The 13,231-nt window shown below is 40.3% G+C and overlaps 1 protein-coding gene and 1 pseudogene across 1 annotated transcript; one reads left to right on the forward strand and one right to left on the reverse strand.

Moving 5' to 3' along the window:
* Positions 1-1,865: 1,865 nt before the first annotated feature.
* On the forward strand, positions 1,866-6,016 carry LOC148368404 (uncharacterized). Its single transcript, XM_088330453.1, has 2 exons — positions 1,866-2,123; positions 2,985-6,016. The coding sequence occupies exons 1-2, from the start codon at positions 2,003-2,005 to the stop codon at positions 4,280-4,282; spliced, it is 1,419 nt and encodes a 472-aa protein (XP_088186579.1). The 5' UTR covers positions 1,866-2,002; the 3' UTR covers positions 4,283-6,016.
* Positions 6,017-11,051: 5,035 nt separating this feature from the next.
* LOC148368405 (U2 spliceosomal RNA) lies at positions 11,052-11,183 on the reverse strand (annotated as a pseudogene).
* Positions 11,184-13,231: the final 2,048 nt, after the last annotated feature.

Genomic DNA, 13,231 nt, shown 5'->3' on the forward strand with positions numbered 1-13,231 from the left:
CTCAAGAGGGGTTACCGACAGCAAGACACACACATACAATAACAAAGAAAATAAAAGGGAAATAAAATGCATAAAAAACACACACAAAAACTTTTGGACCATGGTCAACCCAATTGCCCAAACACCCAAACAAGTTAGGCACCCCGGCACCCAAGTTGGTCATGCTTTCGTCCCTCCAGATGAAACGGGACACCAGAAAGCGGCCATGTCACTCGGGTCAAGGTGACACAACACACTCTTTTGTTCAACGGCAGGGCCCGACAGCTTTCACTGGTTTACCCCTGCCGCATCATACGGGTGCTTAGCCCATCCTTAAGAACGCCTCCACAATCCCACTATCCTTTCACAACACCACTCCTTTTTATCACCAACAAGAGCTCTAGCTTCCATTATATTTAGACCTCTTTCCTGCAGAGCACTCATAACACCATCCCTCCACGTCAATCGCGGCCTTCCTCTTGGTCTCCTTTCATTGACTTCAGCAATGAAGCAAGGCATTCAATAAAAGTAATTTGTATTATATTAAATCCCTTATAGTCAAATAAATAAAATAAAAAACCCTTCAGAAATAATGAAATGAAATGATCTGCATTTATATAGCGCTTTTCAAGTCAATGACTTCGCAAAACGCTTTACATTGTGCTTCACATTTCCCAATAGCGGCCTTGCAGCCATGTAAGGCCATGTAAGGCTGCTTGTTGGGGGTGTTAGGGGTTCAGTGTCTTACCCAAGGACACTTCGACATGTAACACGGACAAGCCGGGATTCGAACTGATATCCCTTAATCCTAAAACGACGCTCTACCTCCTGAACTACTGCCGCCCCAAATAATTAAATGTTCTATTAAAAAAATAGAAATAAAACACACAAGACTTGAAAATACAGCAGCCATAAACAAAAATATGGTGTTTGGTGTATTTCATGGAGCGCTTTTTGGTGTTAATATTGTTTGGAACAAGACATTTTTAAACAACCGAATGGCAAATTTAAAGCAATCATTGAGAGCGCCATCTAGTGGACACATTTCAGAATATTTTTCCCTTCTTTCTTTGCGACCTGAATAGTGATGGGAATCTCTTCTCTTGTTAGAGAAGCGGCTTTTTCGGCTCGACTCACTAAAACAGCCCCCAGCGGACTCTCCGGATTAAATACTTGGAATAGAATAGAATAGAATAGAATATACCTTAATTGTCATTGTTACAAATGGGCTAACATATTGTGACAACGAAATTGGGCATGACACTCCAGTTTTACACATAGTGAGGGTATGAGCAAGAAGATAAAGGAACAGAGAAGATAATGTTATAAAACAAGGGGAATAAGGCTATAGTTATAATTTACATGGTATTTACACAAGAATGTCGGCATGTGGGATGTTACATACAGGGTTGTCGTGATAACGTTGTATCGTAACGGTTGTGCAATATTGCATTTGGTGCAAAGTCATCATGGTGCAAAAATAGTCCGTATATACATATACACATATATACAAAGCATCTGAAACATATTTTGTTTGTTTTCAAAGATATTTGAAATAAATATAATATATGATGCCCCAAATTTAATCATTTTAAAATGTTTCTGGTACTACGTTGTCATACTCTGTATTGTTTCAATTCAAGTGAACTTTTGCCACATTTAATCTTTTACAGAGATTATACGATGAAAAACACAGAGAAGATGACACTCATATTGACCGGTTATAGGCGCCTGAGAGAGGGAGACAGAAAGACAGAGAGAGAAACGAGAGAGCATTTCGAAGGGAGCCGACTCATTAACTCCTTTCGTTCGCCAACAACACAGCAGAGTGGAGCTGTCAGATGGTATGGTGTAGGGGGCGATAGAGCACCAAAGAGATAGATGTCATCGAAGAAGAAGACGAAACCCACACATCGCTGCCGCCATTGATTGTGTCTACTTGGTGTTTCGTTCCAGTCGTGTGCACAATTAAACTTCATGTAACTGCATTTAGCTCTATACAAGAGTTTTAAAGGTGGCTAAAATGTACGAGGGATGGAAAGGAAATTTGAAAGAGGAGCTTCAGGAAGAGAACGAGCGAGAAGATCGGCGGCTAAATCGAGTTAGCATTAGCAAGGAGACACGAGATGTGTTGAACAGAGCAGGTTGGTCACTTTCATTTCTACAACGATTTTTTTTTCTTATTTTGGGCTTTGAGTCCATTGCACGATATGTGTCTGATCAAATATACGCGCATGTTGACGAAATAGGAATTAACCTTGCAGTCGAATGAAATCAAAGGCCTATATAAATAGATGCCATTCCTTCTCACTGTTTTGTGTTGAATAAACGTAAAATGGCGGCGTCATTTCTTGTTCAAATACTTGGTAGACTTTTGAAAAGTATGGATTAAATATGATGGTAATACATTTGAAACCTAAATGTTCATACCACAGGATTTTCTCAGTTGGCCTTCGAGTCGCTATGGAGGTGAATAAAAAAGGGCTAAACTATGCTAAGCTAACAACGTGTGGAAGTGTAGAACCACGTGAACCCACCAGATGGTGCCATCCCCGGATTGATTTCCTTTTTTATGATGCTAAATTTCAAGAAAATTCTAATAAACATGCCTGAGGGGGGAATTGTATAACACGGGGTTTGGCGGGTGCTTGAATTCTGGGAACATGCTTGGATTTTTATGTTGTGCTTTCAAGGTAAGAAAAAGTGCTTTAACATTCTTGTTATTAGGCTGTCTGAAGACATGCTAGCAGTCTTCTGTCGCATACTTCCTGAAAACCTAATTTTCTGTATTTCCAGTATGACCCTGCAAAATGCATCGCTACACGGTGCCGATAAAATACAACCATACACTCTTTCACGTAAAATCATTGCAGGACTGATCAATATTATTTTGGGGGGTATAAATGCTGAAAGGATTTTTGTAGCGATACCTTTGCTATAAAAATATATTTGTGTGTGTGTGAATATTGGAGATTTAGAAAAACTGTGTGGTTCATGTCCTGCAGGTGTCAGTCAAGAGCATCTTCCTGGGCAACAGGAGAAACCATTGCAGAGCGTTAAAAAGGAGGAAGATGACTATTTAGACACGGTTGACGTCAAAATGGAGGAGGACGAGTTGGAGCCTATTCACATTAAAAAGGAGGAAGATTTGAAGGATTTTCAGATGACTGGGGCCAGTTTAGCCTCTGAAGAGCAACATGAAGAGAACAAGGAAAAGGTGCAGTGCGAAAAAACTTTTCGACACAAATGTCATTTGAATTGTCATAGCATTGTCCACACTGGTGAAAAACCCTTTTCCTGCTCAGTTTGTGGTAAAAATTTCAGCCTGCAAAGATACTTAAGGACACACGCAAAAATCCACACTGGTGAAAAACCTTTTATTTGTTCAGTTTGTGGTAAAAAATTCAGTCTGAAAGGATACCTAAGGACACACGCAAAAATCCACACTGGTGAAAAACCTTTTGCCTGCTCAGTTTGTGGTCAGAATTTCACCCAAAAAGGGAGTTTGAAAATCCACTCAAGGACACACACTGGTGAAAAACCTTTTGCCTGCTCAGTTTGTAGTCAGAGATTCACCCAAAAAGGACATTTGGAAATCCACGCCAGAACCCACACTGGTGAAAAACCTTTCGCCTGCTCAGTTTGTGGTGAATTATTCAAATGTAAATACAGCCTCGGAGTACACGCAAGAACCCACACTGGTGAAAAACCTTTTGCCTGCTCAGTTTGTGGTCAAAAATTCACTCATAAAGTAAGTTTGAAATTCCATTCACGGACCCACACTGGTGAAAAACCTTTTGCCTGCTCAGTTTGTGGTCAAAGATTCACCCAAAAAGGAAGTTTGAATATCCACGCCAGAACCCACACTGATGAAAAATCTTTTGCCTGCTCGGATTGTGGTAAAAAATTCACTCATAAAGGAAGTTTGATAAGCCACGCCAGAACCCACACTGGTGAAAAACCTTTTGCCTGCTCAGTTTGTGGTAAAAAATTCACCCGTAAAGTAATTTTGAAAAGCCACGCCAGAACACACACTGGTGAAAAACCTTTTGCCTGCTCTTTTTGTGGTGAAGCATTCACCTGGAAAGCACGCTTAAAAATCCACACAAGAACCCACACAAGAACCCATACAGGTGAACATCTCTTTGCCTGCTCAGTTTGTGGTAAGAAATTTGGCTATAAATCACATTTAAATTACCACACAAGATATCACACCGGTGAAAAACGGTTTCCTTGCTCATTTTGTGGTCGAACATTTGCTGAGAAGGGGCACTTAAAAAAACACAAGAACCCACACTGGTGAAAAACCTTTTGCCTGCTCAGTTTGTGGTCGAAAATTTGCTGAGAAGGGGTACTTAACAAGACACACAAGAACCCACACTGGTGAAACACCTTTTGCCTGCTCAGTTTGTGGTCAAAAATTCAATCAAAAATTCCAATTAAAAGTGCACGCAAGAATCCACACTGGTGAAAAACCTTTTGCCTGCTCAGTTTGCGGTCAAAGATTCCCAAGTCAGACTAAAACTCAGAGTCACAAGTGTGCTGGGGAGAATAGCAGTCAACACTCTGGTTGAAATGAACTCATCCTTTCCATTTACGTAAAGAAAAAAGAACACAGTTACTATTGGCTTAGAATTTTTTGTAGTTTTTTTTTTTATGTTTTCAATCGAGTGTTGCAGCTTGTATCCTTTTGATTGATTCTATGAAATTTAATGATGAATAATGTGAATTTACCATGACATCTCAGTATGGTCCACTATAAACCATTATTAAGTACAGTACTCTTCACGTTTGACAGCCTATCAATTCCAGATATCCAGGCTAACTCAATAGTCACAGATTTATCTAGTCTGTCTTAATGGGTTGCACGTTTGCCGAGTCAGGATTAAAAAGGTACAGCTATGTCATCCCAGCTGTAGGTAGCGTTCAGAGAATCCTCAAATAGATCCCCAGGATCCATTTCAGAATCACGGATCGGAAAAGTGTCGCCCATGATCTTCTAAGGTTGCTAAAGAGCCGCTCCTGATGGGAATTTATGAACTTTTGAAAGAAATGTAAAGGGGTTACACGAGATCTATTCATAAGGAAAGGACAATGGCAGGTACGTTCGTAAACTGCATTCCATTTGATGAGTAGCACGTTGGCAACACCTGCTTAGGAGAATAAATCACAGAGGTAACTGAACAAGGCTAACCTTTACTTGCTTTCATGCAACCCACTTGAGGTTAAATTCAAACAAGATAATAAATACTGTATATCCCACTTATCATGGTTTAGATTACCCCACCGCGCCAAGTTTTTGTTCTTAGCTGATTGTGATTGTATAACTGTACTCTACTTGTATAAAATTTACACCTGTGATGGAAGCATATATTTCATGTGGATTTAATGATCTTTTCTCACATGTAAGTCTGTTTGAGTTGTGAATTTGTGACGGAATATTCTTTAAAGATTGATTTCTATCCAAATGTTATTGTCAAGGAACGGACCGGGAGGCAGGAAGTGTGGACTCATTTTGCGTGTACCATCTGCCACTTTAATTCAGAAAATAAAAGTTGTCCAACACGCAGGGACCAAAGACAAAACAAAACAGGCTTAAAGGTAATCAAAAATTCAAACTAGGTAATACTCACGAAACAGACTTAAAGGCAATCAAAATCACAAACTAGGCATTTACTCAGAACAAATGGGCATGAACAGGTTTTTCCTTAAGTTAAGCAATGGTCTGGCAACGGGCAGTCCCAAAAGGAGCGCTTAAGTATCCCACATGCAATCAAGTCAATCTGTCTCAGCCGGTGTCAAGGAGCGGGACCAGCTGGGTGCCATGACGACCGTGCAGGACATGACAGTTATTCACTGCGATTCAACAAATTCATTAAGATTTGGCTAATAATCAAACTGTCTTTGTGTTTATTTGATTGATTTTCATTTGTTTTTAAAATGTACCATTTGTGTAAAGTGTGGATGTGTTGGAGGGACTAGATCAATCAAAATCATTTCTCTACTTCTGTTTCCAATAAATAATTGCTTTTGTGACCCTCACGTTTTTCTTCTTCTGGTGTTGTTATTGAATTTTGGGCCAAAAAAATCGCACGGGACACCACTCTTCCGTTCAATTGCATCTCCGAAAAAAAGTAAATCCAAATGAAAGATAGCTGACGCTAGACCGCACAGGCATAAAAATGGCATCATTTTCCACCACACAGTACGACAATGACTGAAAACGCTGCACTAATGTTTGAGATGGATGTACGTGCACCCTGCAATATGTCTGACTAGCTACTGACTGCGTACGCGTTACAGACTCAATCCGCTTTTATTTTTTGCCAACAGAATGCTAAACAGTCGATTCAAATTGAAACGCGGAACGAGAGCCTGCCAGAGTGCGGGAGGAGATGGTCAATGCTGTTGAACTGAAGCTCAAATGACATAAGATGCATTTTCTATGTATCTTTTGGCGAGTTTCTGCCTTTGAAAACCACCTGACCTTTCGCAGACCCTATTTCAAACGGGCCCAAGTAAATGGAGTTTGAGACTACTGCCCCACAGAATATATCCCTCATTTATTATTTACCATTGGAGTATTTCTTTGCCAAGATCATTCCTATATTGAAAAGTGGAGCCTTTTTTCTCGATATTGTGTGAATGCAAACTATCTGGGTCTGTTCCCTACCAATGGCAGCCGACCAATCCTGGATGTCCTCCAACTCTCGCCAGAACGTTGTATGAGAGAGTGCGAGACATCCTTGATGATCCAGATAAAGTGCTATCTCCACTTACAAATGTGTCTGCATGTAACGGGTGTAATAATAACTTTTGTTTTATGGAAATTCCTGCTGAAATATGTGTATAGTTTTTGGTAAATGTCCTGCAATGATGAGTCCAACAGTGCTATCTGCTGGTATGGGTGGGGTTTGGTTTTGGCTTCTGACATGTGACCGAGAGGCGGGGTTTGTTGGCAGTCTTACCAGAGGGAACTGCAATGGTAAGACACATTTTTTGGTGCTCCACAAAAGAAGTTAATTTTAAACATTATAACCCCAGCTGACAAATCTCTCAACATGCAAAGTAATGTGATTGATATTGTCAAGCTGTTTAGGTTTATTTTCGTTTTGTTTCTCTTTTACTAAATTATGAATTCCCCTTGTAGAGATCAAAGCCAGCAGAAAAGCTAATGTTGTGACTCATCCATTTGCAGGTAACTTGTACCCGTTTTTATACTTATTATTGTTTTATTTCTATTTTCTCATACACATTAAAGAAGGATGATGTTGGTTAAAATTCAGACAAAAGAAAAATATGTTGAATCCATTGTAAACGTAAAAAATCCACCATACGATCTCTTGTAAAAAGTATCTTGTTAAAATGTAAAGACGTTAAAATGTATTGTGATATTCTAAAATGTTTTTTATGTAAAGTGAAAAGAAAGCTCTTTGATATGCTTTGTTGGCAGTCTTACCAGAGAGAACTGCAATGAGATCAAAGAGATCAAAGCCAGCAGAAAAGCTAATGTTGTGACTCATCCATTTGCAGAAACTGTAATAATAAAAACCTCATCATCCAGTCCAGCGTGAATGTGGATCTTTGGTGGGACCGGTACACCGCGGTCACATGCATACAAAAGTTTCACCAGATGGTGTCCGTGAACTCGTTGATGTCATTCCCGTGTTTGAGTACTTCCCAGTGCGTGGACTCCAAACATCTACGCAGTTCACCCACATCAGCTGGTGACCAGGTCAGATGGGTAGGTTGGACTTGCTTGAGCTGTTGTTTGTAGGCGGGTAGGAGTATTACCATGGAGTTAAAAAAAATAGAAATAAAACACTTAAGACTTGAAAATATTGCAGCCATAAACAAAAATAAATGTGTTTTTGGTGTATTTCATGGAGCACTATTTGGTGGGAATATTGTTTAGATTCTAAATACTGTATATCCCGGCTTAAACACTTATCTATCTTGGTTTAGATTATTTCCTCATCAGACAATTGATGAGGACATTTCAAGCAATCGTTGAGATCGCCATCTAGTGGACGCATTTCAGAATACTTTTCCCTTCTCACTTTGCTTTGCGACCTGAATAGTGATGGGAATTTCTTCTCTTTTTAGAGAAGCGGATTTTTCGGCTCGGCTCACTAAAACGGCCCCCAGAGGACTCTCCGGATTAAATGCATGGAATAAAGCTTCCGAAACATTTTTTTTGGTTTTCAAATATATTAGATATAAATATAATATAGCTGCTTCAAGGGCTTAATCCATTGGGTCGGTGTTAACACCAAATAGACGCTCGTGTTGACAAATTAGGAATTATTCTTGCAGTTTAATTCAACCTAAAACTAAAATATGAGTGTTCAAGTCATTTTAGTTTGGTTTAGTTTTAGCTCTTCTTGTATGAATAAACCTATAATGACGCCGAAGTATTTGCTACTATGATAGAGCAGGAGTCGGCAACCTATGACACGCGTGCCAGCTGTGGCACGTGAGTGCACAGCAAAATAATGATAATTTATTTTAAATGTGCATTTTCATCTGAAATTTAAACATTTTCAGTTGTGCTCTGTGTTATTTAGAAGCTTTACGGTAGCGCCCCTCTCCCTCTGCTCCGTGTTTGAGTGTGTGTCTGCGCGATGCCGAGTAGAAGACGAGAGATCCGCCACAGAAACACCAGCGCACGATAAATGAACGTATCGCGAACCCTCCTGCGGCGAAAAAATATGATTCTTTTCAGCCCGAGTGGACGGATATCTGGGGCTTTGTCCAAAAAATGACCGCGCTGTTTGTGCATTGTGTTTCCAGAGTGCACACAAAAAGAGTTCTAATTATGAGGTGCCTTAACCCATTGACATTTTGGTGGGCCGCAGAATATTTGATAAACAAATATGTGTCTGTACGATGTCGCCAGTCACTGAAATACGCAATATTAGTGGAAAGCTTAAACTCATGAGATTCAAAATATGGTGACCATTTCTAAACACACTCACCAAAGAAACACAAGTCTCAAACGAGATACCTGAAAACTATAAACCCTGCGTAACTCACCATTACCTCAACTGGCCGTCTTCACCTTCTTCGAATTTCGGGAAAATGGCTTAGTTACATGAGGGCAATTCATAGAATCCAACCGTGTAAGATATTTATTCCAAGCCACACGATCATGCTTACAGATTCAAAATGAGGATTCAAGAAACATTTCTGCTTCGTTGGACGTTGCTTCTTGTAATTTGTCTGTTCCGCCACATTATTTTCGTTTACAGGTCAGCAGACTCGTAAAATGATTCTCAATATGGCCCTTCCCATGATTAAGGTCTGTTCATGCTAGTTTTTTCATGCACAAAGCACTAAGTTACATTCAACTTGCGTCTTCCTTGACACATAAATTTGACGTGTCTCACTCTTACTCTTTAGTGCATTGGCGCCCCCTCGCGATGGCTAAAAGGGTAGCGGTTTATAGTCCGAATTTTATGGTATGATACATTGTGCTTTGTCTATCACTGACAGAAGAATTGGAATCAGTCCTTCAAAGCTGAGCACTTGGTGTTCCTCTCACAAATCTCTCTCTCTCTCTCTCTCTCTATCTCTCTTTCTTTCTCCGTATTCCATATGGTGTACTGTATTCAGGGGGGTATACCTGTAAACGTTTTCTTTTTTTTTTTTAAGCATTTTTGAAGGTGTGCCGCTACTTCTCGGATTTTCACTTTTCGCGGGTGGTTTTGGTCCCTCTTAACCACGATAACCGAGGGATTACTGTATAGTTGAAAGTTTCCTTTCTTTTGTAGCATAATGTCCCGGTTGCCATGGCGGCCGGTTGGTCCCAGCCAGGTGGTGCCGTATTCTGTCGCGGTTGCCACGGCGCCCAATTGGCCCCGCCCACTGATTGCTCCTCGGCAGTACTTAAACGTGCTCCTTTGAGCCGTTAGTGGTCTGAGCGTTGGTGAAACTTCTCTGAAACTTCTGCAAAACTCCTGTTTAACCCTAGTCTGTAAATTTGCCTGCGTTTGATCCTGTTTCGTTTTTTGGCCTGATCTGTTTGATTTTTACCACGTTTTTGTTTGGATTTCAATCCACTTCTGCGACCATCGATCTCCGGATCGAGTGTGCACTCCCACCTCCTCTCCCCAATAAATTGTGAGTACGTTACGCTATTGGATTCTTCTCCTGTTTCCTGCCTTGGTCCGTGACACATAATAACTATTGATTGTGTCCATGAAGATGGCCACTGTCCCGTTTGCCAGATCTTTCTGAAATATTTTTGTCAAAATATCTATCGTTTACTCACCACCCTTTTGCGTGAGTTCTTATGGGATGTGTTCGATTCCTGGAGACTTTCTGATCTTCAGCGCGTTAATCGCTCGCTCTACCTCCTTTCTGAGGATGGGGAAGTGGTCCCTGTTCTATTACATTCCTCAGAAATTTTGATATTCAGTCGTTTGAGGAACGTTTGCGGGAGGGGAAAATTTCAGTCCGGGGATATATTTTTCGGTACAACAGCACAGCAACACGTACCAGCTACGAAAAAACTGGAAGGTATCCAGCCATTTATAAGCTTTTAAATCCATATTGTTAGCAATAACAGTCTTTATCCATCAAAAGATTTCCGAAAATCACGTTTTAAAATTGGCGATAACATTCGCTGATTTTGCATTATTGGTTTTGAAAGCAGAGATGTTATGTCCAACTTTACAAAAGATCTGGCAGGATGTTGACTTTTGGATGGAATCTCCACTTTTACCACCAAGTTCACTCAAAACATTATAACGTTTGAACTTAAACAGAACAAGAAAGACAAAAATGAATTTAATCTTTTTCTATGTTCCACCAAAAACATGAAAGATGTTAACCTATTTTTTTCAGAATTTTCACAGCAAATTTGTTCGAGATATATATATATATATATATATATATATATATATATATATATATATATATATATAGTAAGGTTTATTGTTCTATATTCTTTCAATTATCCGTTATCGGTCAAATCATAATTCGCTAGAAAGCCAAGGGGCCGAGACACTTGCTCCCAGCCAAGAAGAGGCTGAGTCAAGGTCCTAGCCACAGAGCCAAGCAGCGATCAGTGCAAATGCACCGTTCCCGGAGGTACTGCAATACCGGGCCGATGCGTAGAGTGGACAGAGTAAGCTCTTATTCCATCTCCCGATTACAAAAATCAAACTCACAGCATATTGTGACTTCTTCATAGATAGTATACAAATTCAGAACCACAGTTGGCTGTTTTAATGTACAGGTTTTCATTCAAACAAACCCGTGTGTTCTAATTTGTGATACAGTGAGAGAAACGAGAGAGCATTTTGAAGGGAGTCGTCTCATATACCCGTTTCGTTCGCCAAAGACGCTACAGTGACGAGGATGTGATGCTAGAGGGCGCTAATGCACCAAAGAGATGGATGTCATCGGAGAAGAAGAGTAGAACCCCACGTCACTGCCGCCATTGTTTGTGTCTACGTGGTCTACTGCTGTCGTGCGCAGAATTCAACTCCATCTAACTGCATTTAACTCTATACAAGAGTGTTAAAGGTGGCTAAAATGTACGAGGGATGGAAAATACATTTGAAAGAGGAGCTTCAGGAAGAGAACATGCGTTAGCATTAGCAAGGAGCTACGAGTTGTGTTGAACATAGCAGGTTGGTCACTTTCATTTCTATAACGATTTATTTTCTTATTTTGGGCTCCTCGAGTCTATTGCACGATATGTGTCTGATCAAATACACGCGCATGTTGACGAAATACGAATTAACCTTGCAGTCGAATTAAATCAAAGGCTGAAATAAAAAGTTGAGAGTTTGAGTCGCCATTCCTTCTCACTGTTTTGTGTTGAATAAATGTTTTTGTTGTTGTTGTTGTTGTTGTCATTTGTTCTGAATATGCATTACAAGTTCTGCAAGACTCAGTGCTTTAACATTCTTGTTATTTGGCAGTCTGAAGACATGCTAGCAGTCTTCTGGCGGCAGTAGCTCAGGAGGTAGAGCGATCGTTTTAGGATTAAGGGATCCCAGTTCGAATCCCGGCTTGTCCGTGTTACATGTCGAAGTGTCCTTGGGTAAGACATTGAACCCCCAATAAGCAGGTTAGCGCCTTACATGGCTGCACAGATCACGGCCGCCATTGGGAAATGTGAAGCACAATGTAAAGCGCTTTGGGAAGTCATTGACTTGACAAGCGCTATAGAAATGCAGATCATTTCATTTCATCCTGTTGCATACTTCCTGAAAACCTAATTTTCTGTATTTTCCAGTATGACCCTGCAAAATTCCAGTGACCTAAATGCACCGCTACACGGTGCTGACAAAATGTGATAAAATACAACCATACACTCTTTCACGTAAAATCAATGCAGGACTGAGCAATATTATTTTGGTGGGATAGAAATGCTGAAAGGATTTTTGTAGCGATACCTTTGCTATAAAAATATATTTGTGTCTGTGTGAATATTGGAGATTTAGAAAAACTGTGCGCTTCATGTCCTGCAGGTGTCAGTCAAGAAATTCTTCCTGGGCAACAGGAGAAACCATTGCCGAGCGTTAAAAAGGAGGAAAATGAGTATTTAGACACGGTTGACGTCAAAATGGAGGAGGACGAGTTGGAGCCTATTCACATTAAAAAGTAGGAAGATTTGAAGGATTTTCAGGTGACTGGGGCCAGTTTAACTTCTGAAGAGCAACATGAAGAGAACAAGGAAAAGGTGTCTCCTAGCAGAAGCTCCGGGACAACAGATAATGACGACATTTCCGACTCTGCAAACAATGACGGTGACAAAAAGTCGGAATTTGATGGCACATATCACAAATGCTTGCAGTGCGAAAAGACCTTTCGATACAAATATCATTTGAAACGTCATAGCATTGTCCACACTGGTGAAAAACCCTTTGCCTGCTCAGTTTGTGGTCAGAAATTCACCCAAAAAGTGAATTTGAAAATCCACTCAAGGACACACACCGGTGAAAAACCTTTTGCCTGTTCAGTTTGTGGTCAAAAATTCACCCATAAAGTAAGTTTGAAATCCCATTCATGGACCCACACTGGTGAAAAACCTTTTGCCTGCTCAGTTTGTGGTCAGAAATTCACCCATGAAGTAAGTTTGAAAAGCCACACCAGAACCCACACTGGTGAAAAAACCTTTTATTTGTTCAGTTTGTGGTAAAAAATTCAGCCTGAAAGGACACTTAAGGCAACACGCAAAAATCCACACTGGTGAAAAACCTTTTGCCTGCTCAGATTGTGGTAAAAAATTCACACG

The sequence above is a fragment of the Urocampus carinirostris genome, chromosome 3 (assembly GCF_059441175.1).
Source record: "Urocampus carinirostris isolate Australia breed hairy pipefish chromosome 3, RoL_Ucar_1.0, whole genome shotgun sequence".
NCBI lineage: Eukaryota > Metazoa > Chordata > Actinopteri > Syngnathiformes > Syngnathidae > Urocampus > Urocampus carinirostris.

What these genes read in the sequence shown, in the direction of transcription:
- LOC148368404 (XM_088330453.1), top strand. Translation starts at nt 2,003, where the DNA reads ATGTACGAGGGATGGAAAGGAAATTTGAAAGAGGAGCTTCAGGAAGAG. An exon ending in AGATGTGTTGAACAGAGCAG is followed by an intron (nt 2,124 to 2,984) that starts GTTGGTCACTTT and finishes CATGTCCTGCAG; the next exon opens with GTGTCAGTCAAGAGCATCTT.